This window comes from Myotis nattereri, assembly GCF_964212035.1.
Source record: "Myotis nattereri genome assembly, chromosome: 2".
Lineage (NCBI taxonomy): Eukaryota > Metazoa > Chordata > Mammalia > Chiroptera > Vespertilionidae > Myotis > Myotis nattereri.
This window is the reverse complement of record NC_138076.1, coordinates 105,995,300-106,016,051: the sequence shown is the minus strand read 5'-3', so window position 1 is coordinate 106,016,051 and position 20,752 is coordinate 105,995,300. Positions and strand designations below refer to the sequence as shown.

At 40.4% G+C, this 20,752-nt stretch overlaps 1 protein-coding gene across 1 annotated transcript in view; it reads left to right on the top strand.

Moving 5' to 3' along the window:
- USP18 (ubiquitin specific peptidase 18) overlaps positions 1–17,864 on the top strand; it is a gene marked incomplete at its 5' end in the record, with an annotated part of 62,361 nt that extends 44,497 nt beyond the window's left edge. The window contains 7 exon segments of the mRNA XM_081083514.1: positions 7,225–7,304; positions 7,607–7,753; positions 8,564–8,659; positions 10,900–11,067; positions 15,293–15,424; positions 15,927–15,976; positions 17,242–17,864. Of these exon segments, the coding sequence (XP_080939640.1) occupies positions 7,225–7,304; positions 7,607–7,753; positions 8,564–8,659; positions 10,900–11,067; positions 15,293–15,424; positions 15,927–15,976; positions 17,242–17,287 (719 nt within the window). The 3' untranslated portion in view covers positions 17,288–17,864.
- Between the last annotated feature and the right edge of the window lie 2,888 nt (positions 17,865–20,752).

Sequence of the window (20,752 nt, the reverse complement as noted above, 5' to 3'; positions counted from 1 at the left end):
AATATTTACTTATTATGTGCAAGGTGTTGTACTAGTGCTGTAGACAAGGTAATAAAAGTAATAGAGTCTTTGACTCCATGGAGTTTAAAATTTAGAGGAGAGAAAGGCAAAAACAAAAATAAAACAACAACAACAACCCCCAAACATTAAGTACAAGTTGTGATAAATATCATAAAGGAAATAAAATGGTGTCGAGATAGCAAATGTGACTATTTAGTACACTTACAATAATGGCTTTTTGTTGCAATATCTTTGTATTTTGGCAGATATATGTCCTTTTGGAAGATAGTCCTCAGTGTGTTTTAATTTTTTTTTTTTGTCTTCCTAGGCTTTTTTCCTAAGAGATCTGTACATGTCATTTTAGCTTTATGTTTAGATATATAACATATACAGAATTCACTGCTTCATTCTTGCCTCCTCTTAGCCAGCACATTTTATCACTGCAATGGGGTCCTTTTTCTTGTTATCTCAGACACTGCCGGGAAGACCTAGGTCAGATACGAGTAATGGGAACCTGCTACATTTTTAGAAGAGTGAATAAAGAAAATATATAAAAGCAAAATTAACACCCAAATATCTATGGCATTTTTATACACCAATAATGAACTCACAGAAAGAGAAACTTAAAAAACAATCCCATTTACCATTGCAATAAAAAAATTAAGATACCTCTGAATAAACTTAACTAAGGAGGTAAAAGACTTATACTCGGAAAACTACAGGATGTTGAAAAAAGAGATAGAGGAAGATATAAATAAGTGGAAGATTATACCATGTTCATGGATTGGTACAATCAACATCATTATAATGTCCATACTACTCCAAGAAATCTACAGATTCCAATGCAATCCCCATTAAAATACCAACAGCATATTTTGAAGACCTAGAACAAACTTTCCAAAAATTTGTATGAAATAAAAAAATACTCCAAATAGCTACAGCAATCCTGAGAAAGAAGAACAAAGATTGAGAGATTACAATACCAGATATCAAGCTATATTGCAAAGCCATTGTTCTCAAAACTGCCTGGTACTGGCACAAGAACAGACATATAGGCCAATGGAACAGAACAGAGAACCCAGAAATCAACCCAAGACATTATGCTCAATTAATATTTGACAAAGGAGGCAAGAGCATACAATGGAGTCAAGACAGTCACTTGAACAAATGGTGTTGGGAACATTGGACAGATACATGTAAAAAAAACTAGATCACAATTTACACCATACACAAAAATAAACTCAAAATGGATAAAAGACCTATATATATAAAGAGCCAGGGTCCACAACGACCGAAGGCTCAACTTAACACGGGAAGTCAGTGCTGCATTGCAATAGTGGCCTTACTGCAGCCGGTGCCAGGGCAGCAACCCAGCACTGACTGCTGAGGGGACTGCTGATTAGGCCCAGAGAGAGACCTGCAGAGAGAGAGAGACAGGGTCTGATCTTCAGCCTCAGTGGCAGCTGTTGATCAGCCCTTGCCTCTCTCTTTCTATCTGGGATTCACCAGCAGCCCCACCTCTGTTTCTCTCCAGGCCTCTGCGGGGCTGCTGATCAGCCTCGCCTCTTTGATCAGGCCCATAGATGGCCCAGAGATGCTGACTGGCATAGAAACCAACCAATCAGAACCAAATCTGGGTGAAGTGCCAGAAGCCACTGGCTGCCTAGGAGGTGGAGCTTTTGATGCTGACTGGCATAGAAACCGACCACTCAGAACCTAATCTGGGTGAACTACTAAGGCAGAACCTAAGGTGCGGGCTGAGGAGGGGTTTTAAGGGCAACAGCTATTTGGAGTATGGTGTAAGAGAGCAGTTCAATTTTTTTTAAATATATTTTTTATTGATTAAGATATTACATGTGTGTCCTTATCCCCACGTTACCCCCTACCCCCCTACCCCCCCCCCCCCCATGCCCTCACCCCGTTGTCCGTGTCCATTGGTTAGGCCTATATGCTTGCATATAAGTCCTTTGGTTGACCTTTCCCCCTTACCCCCACCTTCCCCTACCTTCCCTCCAAGGCCCGACAGTCCAATCAATGCCTCTCCGTCTCTGGATCAGTCCTTGTTCATCAGTTATGTTGTTCATTATATTCCACAAATGAGTGAGATCATGTGGTATTTATCCGCTCTCCAGTTCCATCCATGCTGTGGCAAATGGTAAGAGTTCCTTTTTCTTCTTCCTCTTCTTAAAGAATACCTTTCAGCATTTCATATAATGCTGGTTTGGTGGTAATGAACTCCTTTAGCTTTTCCTTATCTGTGAAGCTCTTTATCTGACCTTCTATTCTGAATGATAGCTTTGCTGGATAAAGTAGTCTTGGTTATAGGTTCTTGCTATTCATCACTTTGAATATTTCTTGCCACTCTCTTCTGGCCTGTATGGTTTCTGTTGAGAAATCAGCTGACAGTCGTATGGGCACTCCCTTGTAGGTAACTGACTGTCTTTCTCTTGCTGCTTTTAATATTCTCTCTTTGTCTTTTGCTCTTGGCATTTTAATTATGATGTGTCTTGGTGTGGTCCTCTTTGGGTTCCTTTTGTTTGGGGTTCTCTGCACTTCCTGGACTTGTAAGTCTATTTCTTTGACCAGGTAGGGGAAGTTTTCTGTCATTATTTCTTCAAATAGGTTTTCAATATTTTGCCCTCTCTCTTCTTCTGGTACCCCTATAATTCTGATGTTGGTACGCTTGAAGTTGTCCCAGAGGCTCCTTACACTATCTTCATATTTTTGGAATCTTTTTTCTTTTTCGGTTGGGTATATTTTGTTTCTTTGTATTTCAAATCTTTGACTTGATTCTTGGGATCCTCTTGTCTGCTGTGGGTCTCTGTATATTATTCTTAATTTCAGTCAGTGTATGCTTAATCTCTAGTTGGTCTTTTTTCATATCCTCCAGGGTCTCACTAAATTTATCGGCGGTTTCCATAAATTTCTTGAAAAACCTTATAAACGTGGTTTGGAACTCTATATCCAGTCGTTTGCTTTCCTCCATTTCTGTCATTTGTGACCTGTTTCTTTGCCTCCGCATTTTTTATGCTTCCCCTGTGTTGGTAGAGCGGTTTTGTGTGCTAGGTGTCCTGTAGGGCCCAGTGGCTCAGCCTCCCCAGTAACCTGAGGTGGACACTCTTGGTGCAACCCATTGTGGGCTTTGTGCACAGTCTTGTTGTAGTTATGCCTTGATTGTTGTAGGATCACTGGGAGGAATTGACCTCCAGGCCAATTGGCACTGATACTCAGCTGTGTCTGCAGTGGGAGAACTTCTGTGCTGAAGACACCCTTCTGGGGCAAGACTTGCTTCAGTGGGGCTTTGGTGCTCACTGAGTCTGTGCCCTGAGTGTGTCCCTTATGGATCTGCGGAGTTGTAATCTGGATGGTCCCACTCTGACCACTGGGTACACTGGCTCTTGGATCTAAGGAGGTGCTAATTTAGCCTCTTCCTGAGGTTACCCAGCAGGAGCTACGAAGAGAACTGCAGATTCCCCTTCTTTTTTTTCGAGTTTGGAGGTGCCCTGATGAGGCCCAGCTGTGAAGCAATGCAAGCTGCTGTGGGGCCTTGGGCCTTCTTTTGGAAGTTCTGGGTCTGTCTGGCCCAGCTGCAATTTGTTAGGTAATTTTCAGGTTGCAAAGGGCCAGGGCATTCATATGCAAAAGCCTCTGCCACAGCCTGGGTGGGGCCGGGTCTCAGGGAATCAAAGGGCGGAGCAAGCAGCTATGGCTGGTCCTCAGCCCTGCCCTAAGGGGACGCGCTTCTCAGTGTCCCGATAATTGCTGCAAGCACCTCTGAGGGAAAGCCGCCCTCAAGTTCAGAGTTCTGCCTGCTTCCAGACAGTCCAGTTCTCCCCATATGAGTCCTGGGTCCCCAGAGACTTCCCGGAACTGGAGTTCGGAGCAGTCGGGAACTTGTGACTCCCTCTTGATTCAAAAAGACAGCTGCGTCCTCAGGTGCCAGCCCCTTTCCCTGCGCACGCTCGAGCCTCCGTACCTCTGCACTTTACTTCCGCAGCTCCTTTGGCTCTCAGTGTACTTTTCTCTTTCCTTCTAATTGTAGAATTTCCACTCAGCCAGCCTTCCTGCAGTTCTGGATGATGTCCGTTTTGTCTTTTCGTTGTATTTTTGAAGTTGTTGTGGGAGGCAGTAATTTCCGGTGTTTACCTATGTCGCCATCTTAGTTTCTCCCAGTTCAATTTTTTAATGACTGCTTTGCCAGTATAGTGCATATGGCTGGCTGTCAGTCCAGATATAGGATTATGTGTTTTTGTCTGCCAAGAGAATGTCCTCCTGTTGAAAAAAGCTTTCCCCCCGCTCCATTTAAGCAATCCTATCCTATATAATCTATCTATACTAATAAAAGGGTAATATGCTAATTAGACCAGGTCAACCAGCCATCTTTCAGATGTCTGACTTCCTTCTTGACAAAGTCATGGTGGTGGGGGCCGAGGCAGAGGCAGTTAGGAGCAATCAGGCCATCAGGGGAGGGCAGTTGGCGGCGAGATCAGGCTGGCAGGGGAGGGAAGTTGAGGGTGTGATCAGGCCATCAGGGGAGAGCAGTTAGGGGTGATGAGGCAGGCAGAGGCAGAGGCAGTTAGGGGCAATCAGGCCAGCAGGGGAGGGCAGTTAGGGGTGATATCAGGCTGGCAGGGGAGGGCAGTTGGGGGCAATCAGTGTGGCAGGGGAGGGCAGTTGGGGGTGAAATCAGGCCAGCAGGGGAGGGCTGTTGGGGGCAAGATCAGGCCGGCAGGGGAGGGCAGTTTAGGGAAACCAGGACAGCAGGAGAGGGAACTTGGGGGCGAGATCAAGCCAGCAAGGGAGGGTAGTTAGGGGTGATCAGGCAGGCTGGCAGAGGCAGTTAGAGGTGATCAGGCAGGCAGGCAGAGGCAGTTAGGGGTGACAAGGCAGGCAGGCAGGCAGAGGGGTTAGGGGCAATCAGGAAGGCAGGCAGAGTGGTTAGGGGCCATCAGGAAGGCAGGCAGAGGCAGCTAGGGACCATGAGGCAGGCAGGCAGGCAGAGAGGTTAGGGGAAATCAGGCAAGCAGGCAATGGGGTTAGGGCCAATCAGGCAGGCCAGCAAAGGCAGTTCGGGATTATCAGGCAGGTAGGCAGGTGAGTGGTTAGAAGCCAGCAGTGCCAGATTGTGAGAGGGATGTCTGACCACTGGTTTAGGCCTGATCCCACACGGGCCTAAATCGGCGGTTGGACATCCCCCAAGGGGTCCCCGATTGGTGAGGGTGCAGGCTGGGCTGAGGGAACCCCCTAGCCCCATTCATGAATTGGGGGCGAGATCAGGCCGGCAGGCGAGGGCAGTTAGGGGAGATTAGGCAAGAAGGCAGAGGCAGCTAGGGGTGATCAGGCAGGCAGGCAGAGAGGTTAGGGGCAATCAGGCAGGCAGGCAGAGGAGTTAGGGGCAATCAGGCGGGCAGGCAAAGGCAATTCAGGGCGATCAGGCAGGCAGGCAGGTGAGCAGTTAGAAGCCAGCGGTCCCAGATTTCGAGGGGGATGTCTGACCGCCGATTTAGGCCTGTGGGATTGGGCCTAAACCAGCAGTCGGACATCCCCCAAGGGGTCCCTGATTGGAGAGGGTGTAGGCTGGGCTGAGGGAACCCCCTCCCCCCATACACGATTTTGTGCAGTGGGCCACTAGTTTAAACATAAAATGGGGAACCATAAAAACCTTAGAAGAATCCACAGGCAGCAAAATATCAGACATATGTCATAGCAGTATCGTTACTGATAAATCTCCTATGACAATGGAAACTGAGGAGAAAATAAACAAATAGAACTACATCAAAATAAAAAGCTTCTGCACAGCAAAAGAAACCATCAACAAAATAACAAGAGAGTCCAATGCATGAAAGAACATATTTGCCAATGTTATCTCTGATAAGGGTTTAATCTCCAACATTTATAGGGAACTCATACAGCTTAACAAAAGGAAGATAAACAATCCAATGAAAAAATGGGCAAAGGACCTAAATAGTCACTTTTCCAAAGTAGACATACAGAAGGCCAAGAGACATATGAAAAAATGCTCAAAGTCACTGATCATTTGAGAGAGGCAAATCAAAACAACAATCGGGTACCACCTTACACCTGTCAGAAAGGCTATCATCAACAAATCAATAAATGGCAAGTGCTGGCAAGGATGTGGAGAAAAAGGAACCCTCATACACTATTGGTCGGAATGCAGACTGGTGCAGCCTCTGTGGGAAACATATGGAGTTTCCTCAAAAATTAAAAATGCAACTCCTATTTGGCCCAGTAATTGCACTTCTAGGAGTATATCCCAAGAAATCAGAAACACCATTAAGAAAGAATATATGTACCCCTATGTTCATAGCAACACAATTTACAATAGCTAAGATTTGGAAACAGCCTAAGTGCCCATCAGTAGATGAGTCGATTAAAAAACTGTGGTGCATCTACACAATGGAATACTATGCTGCTATAAAAAAAACAAGAACTCTTACCATTTGCAACAGCATGGATGTACATGGAGAGCATTATGCTAAGCGAAATAAGCCAGTCAGAGAAAGAGAAATATCACATGATCTCACTCATTTGTGAAATATAATTAACAACATAAAGTGATGAACAAAAATATATCCAGAGACATAGAAGCATTGAACAGACCAACAAACTTCATAGGGAAGGCAGGGGATGGTGGCGGGGAGGGGGTAAGAGATCAACCAAATGACTTGTATCCATGCATATGAGCATGACCAATGAACACAGACACTAGGTGGGGGCGGTGAGGGTATGTGCTAGAGGGTGAGGGTGGCCAGGGAGAAGCCAATGGAGAAAAAGGAGACATATGTAAAACTTTCAACAATAAATAATTAAAAATAAGTACATAAAGACAGAGAAATGGGTGGCCATAGGAATCTAATTAGAGTATTGGTTTGGCATACCTGGTAGACATAGGAAAGAATCCACTGTTGACTGTTGGTTTTATCTAGCTGTGTCCCTGAGTAGAGGCCAATAGGTATGGGTGGCAAATCAGAGGACAGAAAATTTGGATTTTAATTTTTAAGAGGAACTCGCAAAATCAATACCAACCTTTTTTTTCCATTTCTAACTCCTAACATGTAGTGGAAACAGCCTTAAAATGAGACAAAGACTAGGAAAATGCAAAGTGGTGAGTGCTCATGTGCATCTAGGTAGCTAGGGCAGAAGGGCATGAAAAGTATTCGTGGTGACCTCACTAATTGGGCTGTTACTTGTCTCTTTTGCCAGTGTTTGTCCAGCATGATGCTGCTCAACTCTACTTCACAATCTGGAACCTAATTAAGGGCCAAATCACTGATGTGGACTTGGTAAGATTCTAGGAATAGAGAACTAAAAAGTTTAAGATGCTGCTCATTTAACTCATTAAGCAATTGTTAATGCAATGTATAGAGGGTGTTACTAGTAAAAGAGAAAATTCTATAAAATGCTTATCACAATTCCATAATATTATTAATGTTATTATTTTGTACCTTTTTTAATAGAGCCAAGAGCATTAGTGGCTGTCATTTCTGGAGCTTCTATCTCGTGGCTCCCACTTCGGGAAATTATCCTGACCTCGTCCACTTATGGCTCTGTGTCCTTCTTATCTCTCCCCTCCTCTGTCTTATAGGTAGAGAGACTGCAGGCCCTGTATACAATCCAGATGAAGGAGTCCTTTATTTGCCTTGAATGTACCATAGATAGTAGCAGAAACAGCAGCATGCTGACCCTCCCACTTTCTCTTTTTGATATGGACTCAAAGCCCCTGAAAACAGTGGTAAGGGATTTCTCTTTGTGAATTTCCTGTTCCCATGTAACCCAGTGTTTCCAATGCCTCTTGATTCTTTTTTTAAAAATTGAGTTTATTGGGGTGACATTGGTTCAAAGAACCATACAGATATACAACTCAATAAAACATCATCTGCACACTGCATCATGCATCCATCACCCCAAGCAAAGTCTCTTTCCATCCCCATTCTCCCCACTTTGCCCACCTCCACCTACCCTCACCCCTTTCCCTTTGATTATCATCATATTGTTGTGTATGTCTGTGTGTGTGTATGTGTGTGTGTGCAAAAGTAGGTTTATAGTTGTTTGTATGGAAAAATATATAATACAAGAATAAATAATATTACAAGAATAAACTCTGTGTTTCATGTACTCACAACTGTAAACCTACTTTTGCTCACCCGTGTGTGTGTGTGTGTGTGTGTGTGAGTGTGTGTATGTGTTTGTTTTTTGCCTAATCCTTTCACCTTCTTTCTTCTTCAGTTTACTAATTGGGCTTTTTAGCTCACCCTTGACTTTTAAAAAGTCATTTCTGTTTTTTTTTTTGCATGGCTCTGCCTAAATTCTCCTTTGATTTGACAAAAAATAATTTCCCCTCCTATTTCCATTTTCAAGTGCCTCCTCCTGTTTTTTCTTTCTGATCAGTTGGTACTTATTGAGATCCTGACCTCTGGGCCAGACATTAAGGGGGACATAGAGATAACTAAAATAAAAACTTAAATCTCCGTCTGCAGGGTGAGGGGATGTGTTCTAGATGGGAAATGCCAACCCTGTTTTATTTGTTGTTCTCCTGGGACAGGAGGATGCCCTTCACTGCTTCTTCCAGCCCAGGGAGTTGTCAAACAAGGACAAATGTTTCTGTGAGAACTGTGGGAAGAAGACCCGTGGGAAACAGGTACTCACTCCATGAAGCCAGATTCTTCCCCAGTCCAGGTTGCCCCATGAGGGTTTCCCAAAAGACTTCACAGAGTCACCAAGGCACCTCATGGGGACTGAGCGAGGGATTCCTAATTGAGCCCCTGGATCCTAGGGCTCCTCAGATCACATCACTGAGAGGGACAGAGCCTTTAAGGATAAGAAGAGAAGGTCTTAGAGCAGGGGCAGAGTTTTTTCCTCAAGACTAGACTAACTCCATAGAGCAGATTCTATTGTTGCCCTGGATTCCAGGGCCTGTACAGAATCTGGGCTGCTCAGGCCTTCTGCACAAGAACTCAACAGACAGCCAATAGGACCTCCACTGTGTATTGTATCATTCTGCTCCCCCTCTTTTTTTCTTTTACAAGCTCATGTATTTTAGTAGTTTAAACAGACATTTCAGAAAACAATTAGAATTAAAGATAACACTTCAGAAACTGCACTGTGTTCACTGAAACTACATTTAGATAATTAATAGAGGATTGCTAATACACTTAATTTTTTATCATTTCACACTCATAACAACTTTAAAAATGTTGGTAATACAGAAATTCTCATATTAAATGCTATAACAATATTTAGTATTTTAAGTTTATCAATATTTAAAGTTTTAAGCATGATGAATGTACTTTTTGCTTGTTAAATATTCTAGGTTGGATTGGTGATAATGCCAGTAGCAGGAGATAATGTAGTATATCTAAATTGTTTCTATGTTTATTTAACAACACTCATAGCAGAGAAAGCAGTCTCTCAAATGTATATTTAAGGGAATGGAAGAAGAGGAATCCATAGGCAGCAAAATATCAGACATATCTCATAGCAATATGGGACTACATCAAAATAAAAAGCTTCTGCACAGCAAAAGAAACTATCAACAAAATAACAAGAGAGCCCACTGCATGGGAGAACATATTTGCCAATGTTACATCTGATAAGGGTTAATCTCTAAAATTTTTAGGCAACTTATACAACTTAACAAAAGGAAAATAAACAATCCAATAAAAAATGGGCAAAGAACCTAACTAAGCACTTTTTGAAAGTGGACATACAGAAAGCCAAGAGACATATGAAAAAATGCTCAAAGATCATTCAAGAGATGCAAATCAAGACAACAATCAGGTACCATCTCACACATGTCAGAATGGCTATCATCAACAAATCAACAAATGACAAGTGCTGGCAAAGATGTGGGGAAAAGGGAACCCTCATACACTGCTCTTGGGAATGCAGACTGGTGCAGCAGCTGTGAAAAATAGTATGGAGTTTCCTCAAAAATTAAAAATGGAACTCCTGTTTGGCCCAGTAATCCCATTTCTATGAATATATCCCAAGAAACCAGAAACACCTATAAGAAAGAATATATGCATCCCTATGTCCATAGCAGCACAATGTTTAAGGGAATGGAAGAAGCAGCTATGAGTTGGAAACAGCCGAAGGACCCATCAGCAGATGAGTGGGTTAGAAAACTATGGTACATCTACATAATGAAATACTATGCTGCTGTAAAAAAGCAAGGACTCTTACCATTTGCAACAGCATGATGGATCTGGAGAGCATTATGCTAAGTGAAATAAGCCAGTCAGAGAAAGATAAGTATCACATGATCTCACTCATTTGTGGAATATAATGAACAACATAAAGTGATGAACAAAAATATATCCAGAGACATAGAAGCATCAAACAGACTGTCAAACCTCAGAGGGAAGGCAGGGGAGGGTGGGCGAGTGGGAGAGTGGTAAGAGATCAATCAAAGAACTTGTATGCATATAAGCATAACCAATGGACACAGACAATAGCAGGTGAAGGCCTGGGCTCAAGGGGGGTGGGGGGTGGGCTGGGAGAGGACAATGGGGGGAAAAGGAGGCATATGTAATACTTTTAACAATAAAGAATTAAAAGTACATAAGTAAAAATTTAATTTTGAAAAAATAAAAATAAATAAAATATTTTATAAAAAAGAGGAGATTTTATTTATTTATTGACTTATTTATTTTTTCAATTGTTTACACTATTACAGATGTCCCCATTCCCTTCCTCTCCCTTTGCCCACCTTCACCCAGCCCCTACCACCCTATCCCTGGCCTTAACCACACTGTTGTCTTTATCCATGGGATATGTATCTGCTTCCCTTTTAACATACCTTTTGCTGTGGTATTTCTCTGAATTTACCCATTTCAAGTGCCTTAGGATTTCATCTCCACAGTGATTTTGCTTTTGTAGGTCTTGAAGCTGACGCATTTGCCCCAGACCTTGACAATCCACCTTATGCGGTTTTCCATCAGGAATTCACGGACAGAAAAAATCTGCCACTCACTGTATTTCCCCCAGAGCTTGGATTTAAATCAGTTTCTTCTGACTGATAACGACCTCTGCAATGCTGAGTACCAGGTGACATGCTCCTCACCTCCTGTCCATTGACATCTCATTAGACACTGTGTCCTTTTGATTTTGCCCATCTCCCCTAGGCTGCTTGAAGTTACACACTCAAATGACATTTTGTGGTGTCTCATCTGTGTCATTCTTTCATCTCAGAAATTATGTCTTCTGCTCTTCATGTTTGGTATACAAAAAGGAAGGAAAACTCACCACCAATAAGGTGTAATTAATAGAAACATTTTCATATATTCAAGAAACACTTATTTTTAAAAATAATATTTTAATGATTGAGACCTGTGTGTTTTTGAACAACAATGGTGAATTGTTATCACCATGCCACCACCACCACCACCACCACCACCACCACCCTCATTTGCTCTTTATAGCTGCTTTTCTTAAAGATTCAAAAGACTATATTTATAAATATTGGGTTTGTACTCATATAGCTCATAGCATGGGGAGTAGGAACCTGAGGGAAAGAACCCATAATTCAGGACCTTCCTTTTAATAAGATGTGTAGTACTTACATGTACATAGGTAAACACAATGGGCTCTAAATATAACACCAACCAAGTTTTCTTCTTAAAGCAGCTTATGTCCACTTTGAGGATAATAAGGAAGTGTCCAGTACATTGGACCAAATTTAATCAAAATAAAGTTGAATTCAACTGTCCTGAGCTAATAACTTATTGAAAAATTATAAGAAAAAAAGTGACATAAATAGATTTTCTCTATACGTTTGAAATTATACATTTAGCACATTCTACTTTTAGCTGTATATACCCATTTCTGAACTGTTTTGTTCCAATGGTCTGTTTACTATTCATGCTCTAGTATTTTAAATATTGAGGCCTGATAATATGTTAGAATAGCTTATATTATAATATAGTTTCTTTATCAATTCAGGGCATATACACTTTATAGGATTCTCATTTTTTTCCCTAGTTTTGTTTATTTTTACTTGCACAGTTTACCTGATGATCTAAAAATTTTTTCTACTTAAAAACAACACTCCCCAGGGAACCCCTGATTTGTTCCCCTGCAGATCACTGGGGAAAGGGATAGAATAATGAAAGTGGAGGTAAGCACATGCCTTAGAAGTCAAAATGATGCAAGGAGAGGTGCTTGACCATAGAGGCCTGTCCATCTAACCTGGAGAAAGAATGGATTGGTCAGGAGGCAGGCCCAGTGCAAGCTTGGGAAAGCTTGAGAAGTTAGTTGTTTATTTTGAAAAAGCTCCTGGTGCATCCCAAGCCTGAGAACATATAACCCCAGGGAACAAAGAGTTATCTCTCTCCCTCAATAATGTGCACTCATCCGTTCTTTCCTGTATTATCTCTATAGCAACCATGTAGGTTTAGCAGCCCTGCCTAGGGCCCATGGCAGTCCTCCTGAGCTTCAAAGGACTAAGCTTTAATAGGAAACAGAAACTCTGGACATTGGCCTTTGTTCTGATCTTGATGAAGACAAGATTGGATTTTTTCCAATTTGGGATGAGGGAGATGGGACATTGGGAACCCACAGGCAGCCTTCTATTTCAACTGGAATAAATCTTGCCACACCACACACATACCCCCCCTCCCCCGCACACACACACACATACACACACACACACACAACAACAACCACACAAAAAATTTGTGGAAAATTTTGAATATATTCTAAAGTAGTGACGAATTATGCAATGAATCCCCATGTCCATCAAGCAGCTTAAACAGTTACCAAAACTCATGGCTAGTCGCTTTATCTATACCTTTATTCTCTTCTTTCCTTGACAGTCTCCTGGATTATTTTGAAGTAAAACCCAGATACTATACCATTTCATTAGTATTTCACTGTCTCTCTCTAAAGAATTAACATGCTTTTTCTAAACATAACCAATTCTACCTCATAATTCCTTAATATAATCTAATATCCAGACAATATTCAGATTCCCCTGACTGCCTTGTAATTTGTTTTGTTTGAATCCAGATATAAACAAGGTCTGCATGTGCATTTGCTTAAGTTTGTTCCTTCCTTCTCTCCCTTCCTTTCTTCTTTTAGGTTAAGTTTCATATTTTATGTTTTCTCTCATTTTCTTTACCTTGCAATTCATTTGGTTGAGTTTTTTTTTAATAGATATCTAACATTGGCTGGTTAGTGAGATTTAACGTGTTCCTCTATCCTTGTATTTCTTGCAAACAAAGTAGTTAGATCTAGATAATTGTCTTGCATTTTAAAAATCCAACATAAAGTCTCCAAATGAAAATAGAGAATAATTTGAGCCCCTCTTTAGGTAACTTAGCATCATTTGCACTATCCTCACCCCTGTCCTGCTTCATTGATCCTGTTTCTAAGTCTCAGGTTAGGAACATTATTTGACTGGTTGGGAAAATAGAATATTCCTAACTAACATGGAGATCCTGTTCATAATAAATCAAAACTCTATCTTTCCTACCACTGTTCCCTTTTCATAGAGAATTATTTATCTTGACTTTCTAAGTTTGAGTGGATAGAATCACTTAATGCCAAATCTAATGGATACTTCTTGGTCTTACATGATATATCTGTGATATTCTGTGCTAATGATGCTATTTTTCTCCACAAAATTTATCTACCCTAGTTTTCTCTTTTTCTGGATCCTTTCATGCCCATCCTTTTTTGTAATTTATTTATTTTTATTTTTAATTGATTTTTTAAAGAGAGGGAAAGGGAGAGGGAGAGATGATAGGAACATTGATAATAGAGAAACATTGATTGGCTGCCTCCGGCACCTCCTTTACTGGGGATCAAGCTTGCATCCCTGGCATATGCCCTGACTGGAAACATAACCAGCAAACTCTTGGTGCATGGGACCACGCTCAAGCCACTGAGCAACACAGGCTGGGCATGTTGGTATTTAGTTTTAATTTTATTCTTTCTTCCCATTTTTTATATATCATTGTATTAATTCTCATAGTTTCAATGATCACCTCAAACTGAACACTTGTAAATATGTATCTCCTGTCCAGATCTCTCTCTTGACCTCCAAACCAGTATACTCATCTCCTAGTGAATGTTGTTACACAGTCCCCAAATTCATTATCTTAATTCCCAAACAGTTCTGTTCCATATTTAATTTTACGGTACTAGCATCTTCCCGAAATCTGGGATTCATCTTTATAGTGCCTTTGGCTTACTCCCCATCTCTGCATCCAATCGGTTACAGTGTACATTTAATTTTGCACAAATCTGTTTTCTCATCTCCACCTTTACTACCACTTCCTCACTATAGTGTAGGGTTTAAAAGCTTGAGCTTTGAAACCAGATTGGCCTGGGTTGAAATCCTACCTCTTTTGAACTTTGGGTAAATTACTTTACCCCCATGAGCTTAGAGTTCACCTCTGCAAAGTAGGATTTATAGGCTTGTGTAAATATTCAATGAAATAATGCATGTAAAAACTTGGCCAAATGCATAGTGAATGCTAAAAGTTAGCTAATAATTATGTCAATAATGATTATCATTTTAGTGCTCACACTGATATTATTCAGGTTATTACCATTTCTCCCTTGCACGATCATGGTACTCTAACGTGTCTCATTGGTTTCCTTCTCACATGAACTCTTTTTTTTTATTATTATTAGTTAAGGTATTACAAATGTGTCCACATCCCCCCCATTAACCCCCAACCTCCCCCCCACACACAAACTCATGCTCCCATCCCCCTGTTGTCCACTCACATGAACTCTTAATCCATTTTTCAAACCACATTATTTCAGTGCATTTCTCAAACACAAATCTTATGGACTTCACAGTGCCCTCCCTGACTTCCTTTTCCTCAATATGCTCTGCAATGTTATGCTGCAGAACCTTTGCAGTTTCTGGGTCCATTTTGAGTATACCCCCTTTCCATAACTTGTCTACTAATCTTGTTCATTCTGGAAAAGATCATTTCAAGCATGTCTTCTCTGGAGAGCTTTTCCCCCAGCTCCTCAGCCTTTCCTCAGCTGGTTGTTCCTTTTCCTTTTTTGTGCAAAAGTTGAGTTTTCCAGAATTTACCTGTAAATACATCTGGTATAAAACATGACATTCTAATTCTTGCTTACTTAGCTGTGAAATTATTGAAGTCAAGGAATGTTTTCTAGTCCCCTTGAAGTACCAGGGCCTGGCATGGAGTACTCACTGAATAAACAAGTAATGAAATGTTTCCTTATTTTAAAGTAGGGTTAGAAAAAGAAGGATGATGGGTGAATAATTTTATGCCTTGTGTTCTTTCAGCTTGAAGGACTATATGAACTCTTTGCTGTGATTGCCCATGTGGGGATGCCTGACTTTGGTCATTATTGTGCCTATATCCGGAATTCTGTAGATGGAAAATGGTTCTGTTTCAATGATTCCAGTGTTTGTTGGGTAAGGAACATCATCTAAATTGCCTCTTGCCCTAGATTAGCTACCTCTGCTATATTCTGAGCCCAGGGCTAGATGGGTCCTCAAGGTCAAGCAAGCCACATTATTGTTCTCTGTGTGTGGGACATTTTATGAGCTTGAAAGCTGTTTTCTGCATGAAGTGTCCAAATGGTCTCTAAGAGTCCACTTAGCTCAATGTCTATATTTTTGATGTTCTAAGTTCAGTGCCTTCAAGCTCTGTGGGAAATATATGGAAAGCAAGAAAAGTTAGAAATACGAAGTTAGAACTCTGGGCTGAACATAACCAAGTGTAAACAGAGGGGCAAGGGTACTGAAAGAAATTTCATTTACATGGCATTTATCACTAGATGCTGTGGGTTTTGGGAGTTCCTAGGGGTAGGTTTATCTGAAGGAGTGAGGGAGGGCAGAATGTAGCACCCTGTACTCTCTGGAGGCTTCACAGATGTCAGCTGGTTGCTTCACTTTCTATGTTATATACTTCCAGGTATCCTGGGAAGATATCCGATGTACCTATGGAAATCATAAGTGCCGCTGGTAAGAGAAGTGTTAGTGATGGAAACCAATGAGCTTACACAGGATTCTTATTGCCGTGTGACACTCTCATGGATTCAACTGCCCCTTATATTTACATAACTCCTCAGCGACTAACTGGCCAGCCTCATCTTTCAGTATCCATCCCATTGCACCATATTTTCTCACAATTTAGACTCCAACAATAACTAAAGAGGAAGTTGCTCCCCAAACATCAGATCCTCCGTTTTTCCCTCATGACTTTGCACATGCAGTTCTGGCCAGTATTACCCTCTCTTAACTTATCATCAAGGCAAAGTCCTATCCATACTTCAGTACCTCTGCTCATGGTCTTTTCCTACTCTTTTAATGCCTTGTACTGATTCACCCAAGTATGTCTGTAGGGGCTTCTCAGTGCTTTCACTGTGTTTTGAGCATACTTCTTTTATAAAAAGGGTCACACTCTTGTCATTTTTGTTTATGTAACTTTCACATTAGACCACAAACTCTTTGGGGGCAGGGATCGATCACTCATTTTCTCTTTCTTTGTCTGGTGCAGTGGCTTGTGTTAGTAAATATCAATAACTATTTTTTAGAAATCAATAACTACAGAGAGGAAACTGAAAAGAAAAAAAGCTGGGTGAAATTAAATCAGAGATTTTATAGGTTTTCCCAGCTGAGTTTCTGGGTTAGGGTGATATTTGAGATGATTTTAGCCACAGAAGTAGGCCGGATCATTTGAAAAATAATGAATGAGCTAGAATTGTGTTTGAAATCCTTCTCCAATGTTCCTTTTTTCTACTTTCTTATAACCACCTCCTTTGAATGCTCACTTTTTGTCACTTTCTGGTTGCCAGCAACTTCCCCATTATTTAAGTAACAGTTTGGCAAACTTTCTCTATAAAGGGCCAGAGAATAAATATTTTAGGCTTTGTGGGCCAATTTCTGTTGCAACTATTCAACTCTATCTTTGTAATCAAAAGCAGCCACAGATAATTTATGAATGAGCATAGCTGTGTTCCAATTAAATTTATTTGCAAATACAGGATCTGATTTGACTCATGGATTCCTAGTTTGTCAACCCCTCATTTAGATGTTAACTAACTGCAGGTTAGTTGTTATTTTCCTAGGTCACATATTTTGTTTTCCTCTGGGGTGATGGATAGATGAAGACTTTATCCAACAACCTGGAAAGTTTGTTGACTTTTTTCCTACTGTGAATTAATAATGTATTAGTTAACTATGAATGTTGCATTTCTGCTATGATGCTGCATTTTTTTTATTTCTAGGCGGGAAACTGCCTACCTTCTGGTGTACATGAAGACGGAGTCCTAATGAATGTATCCTAAATCTTTAGGAACTGACAAAGTATCATTTTCCTTGTCTATTCCTGAATTTGCTCTTTTAGAAAGATTTTGCAATGAGGAGAAGCACTGTTTTCAAATTGTATAATTAAACTTTATTTATAATCAGGATAATTATCAAAAGATTTAAATAGTGACACTGCACAGATCTAGATCAGTCAGAATGGATATTTCCATCAGTTGACTCTGGCCACATGGTTGGAGCAGTGTCCTGTGTGTTCCCAGTTGTGTAAGACATCAAGTGTTTAGTTGGGAGATTGTGGGAGTCCAGATGCTTTCAGGGGAAGAGAGACCTGGCCACCAATAGTAGTGGGAAGTATTCAGGTGGCAAGGGGCAGTGGTAGGGAAGTATTTAAATATTTTACAACTTACTATGACTGTACTGGTTTGTATTGACTGAATATAATTTTTTGTTTATACTTTAAAATTTTATTTTTAAAACCCATGTTAATTTCATAAAACTCAAGTGACAAATATGTATTGATTACCCACTCTTCATAAGAATGCATGCTAGGCACAATAATGAATAAAGTTTTTCTCTCAAAGGCATTTGCAGTTTAATGGACAGTGATTAAAATACATAAGGTTTTTGGTATAGGAATTCAGAGTAAAGGGAAATCACTTCCATTGTGGAGCCATGGGAGAAGACTTCAGGATGGAAATAGGCTTAGGATGGAAGACAATGCATTTATAGGGAAAAGCATACTCAATGGCATGGTTGAAAAAGGCAAGGCTCAAGGTTCAGAAATTGCCTATCAACCTTGCTTCGAAAGAAGAAAGCAAGTGATAATGATGGCAGGTATGTGGGGCTCTGAATGTAGAGGATCTTGAACTGAACTAAGAAGTTAATAACTTAATTTTAAGTTATCTTTATTGTTGAATGTATTACAGATGTCCCCCCTTTTTTCCCCATTGACCTCTTCTAGCCCACACACACTCCATGCCCCAGGCCTTCACCACGCTATTGTTTGTGTCCCTGGGTTACAAGTTATTTGGTTAATCTCTTCCCATCCACCCACCCCGCCTTCCCTCTTCTATGTCTTTGGATCTATTTTGTTCATCCGTTTATTTTTTCTATAGTATCACATGAGTGAGATCATGTGATACTTATTCTTCTCTGGTGGGCTTATTTTGCTTAGCGTAATATTCTACAATTCCCTCCATGCTGTCTCAAATGATAAGATATCCTTCTTTTTTACTGCTGCATAGTATTCTATGGTATAGATATACCACAGCTCTTTTATCCACTCATCTACTGATGGCAGCTGGGCTGTTTTCAGATCTTAGCTATTGCAAATTGTGCTGCTGTGAACATAGGGTTGCATATATTCTTTCTGATTGGTGTTTCAGGTTTCTTAGGATATATTCATAGAAGTGGGGTCACTGGGTCAAATGGAATTTCTATATTTAATTTTTTAAGGAAACTCTATATTGTTTTCCATTGTGGCTGCAACAGTCTGCATTCCCACCAACAGTGCACTAGGGTTCCCTTTTCTCCACATCCTCTCCAGCACTTGTCATTTGTTGATTTGTTGATGGTAGCCATTCTGTCAGTTGTGAGATAACTCATTGTTGTTTTAATTTGCATCTCTCTGATGGTTAGTGACTTTGAGCATTTTTTCATATTTCTCTTGGCCATTTGTATGTCCACTTTGGAAAGTGTGTATTTAGGTCCTTTGCCCATTTTAAAAATTGGATTATTTGTCTCCCTTTTATTAAGTTGTATTAGTTCATTATATAGTTTGGAAATTAACCCCTTATCAGATGTATCATTGCCAAGTATGTTCTCCCATACAGTGTGCTCCCTTTTTGTTTTGTTGATGGTTTCTTTTGCTGCGCATATGCTTTTTATCTTAATGTCATCCCATTTGTTTATTTTCTCCTTAGTTTCCTTTGAGATGTAGCGGCAAACGTATTGCTACAAGAGATGTCAGAATTTGTTGCCTATGGTTTCTTCTAGGATTTTATGGTTTCACAATTTATATTTAAGTCTTTTATAACAATTTTCAGTTCATTCTTATTTATGGTATAAGTTGGTAGTCTAGTTTCATTTTTTGTATAAATCTGTCCAATTTTCTCAACACCATTTATTGAAGAGGCTGTCTTGACTCCCTTGTATGTTCTTGCCTCTTTTTTTCAAATATTAATGGAGTGTATTGGCTTGGGTTGATTTCTGGGCTGTTTTGCTTTGTGTGTTTTTTCCATTGATCTAAATGCCTGTTCTTGTGCCAGTACCAGGCTCTTTTGATTACAGTGGCTTTGTAGTATAACTTGATATCTGGTATTGTGATCCTTCCAACTTTACTCTTTTTTTAAATTGAAATTATTTATTGTTTAAAGTATTACATAAGTCTCCTTTTCCCCCGACTGACCTCTCCCCAACGGCCCTCACCCCCCAGCACATGCCCTCACCACACTGCCCCCCCAACCCCCCCGTCTGTGTCCATTAGTTATGCTTATATGCATGCATACAAGTCCTTTGGTTGATCTCTTACCCCCTCACTCCCCACCTTCCCTCATAGGTTGGACAGTCTGTTCGATGACTCTATGCCTCTGGTTCTATTATTGTTCATCAGTTTATGTTATGTTGTTCATTATATTCCATAAATGAGTGAGATCATGTGATATTTATCTTTCTCTGACTGGCTTCTTTTGCTTAGCATAATGCTCTCCAGTTCCATCCATGCTGCTGCAAATGGTAAGACTTCCTTTTTTTTTTTTTTTTTTTTTTACAGCAGCATAGTATTCCATTGTGTAGATGTACCATGGTTTCCTAGTCCACTCATCTGCTGATGGGCACTTAGGCTGTTTCCAAATCTTAGCTATTATAAATTGTGCTGCTATCTTGAAATCCTAAGAGTTTTAATCACTTTCCTTAGAAAACGCCAACTCATTTCTCGGAATTATTTATTTAAGCTGTACACTCGTAATTTCCCAGCTGTTTGAACTTGAATTCTGTGTTGTAGTACTGACTTACAGATATTAAGGCTCTATTTACTTGTAATCCAAGTGTTTCATATATATTTCTAGACAATTCCAGGGTCTATCACTGTGATTTCTAAGAGGAATATCTACATTTAGATAGTGTTCTGAGCTCCATAAACGTGAATTCTTAAGGGCTTTAAGCAGTTTCCTTAAAAAACGCCTACTCATTGAACTGGAATTATAAATGTAAACAGTACACTCGTAATTTCCCAGCTTTTTGAACTTGAATTCTCAGTGTTTCAGTACTGCCCTACAGACATTAAGTCTCTATTTACATGTATTGTTAGCATTTCATACAGATTCCTATACATTTCCAGGGTCTACCATTGTGAACTCTAAGAGTTTTAACCTCATTCACATAGTGTTCTAAGCTCTATAGAATTGAATTCTTGAGGGTTTTAATCACTTTCCTTTAAAACACCAAGTCACTGACTTGGAATTATAAATGTAA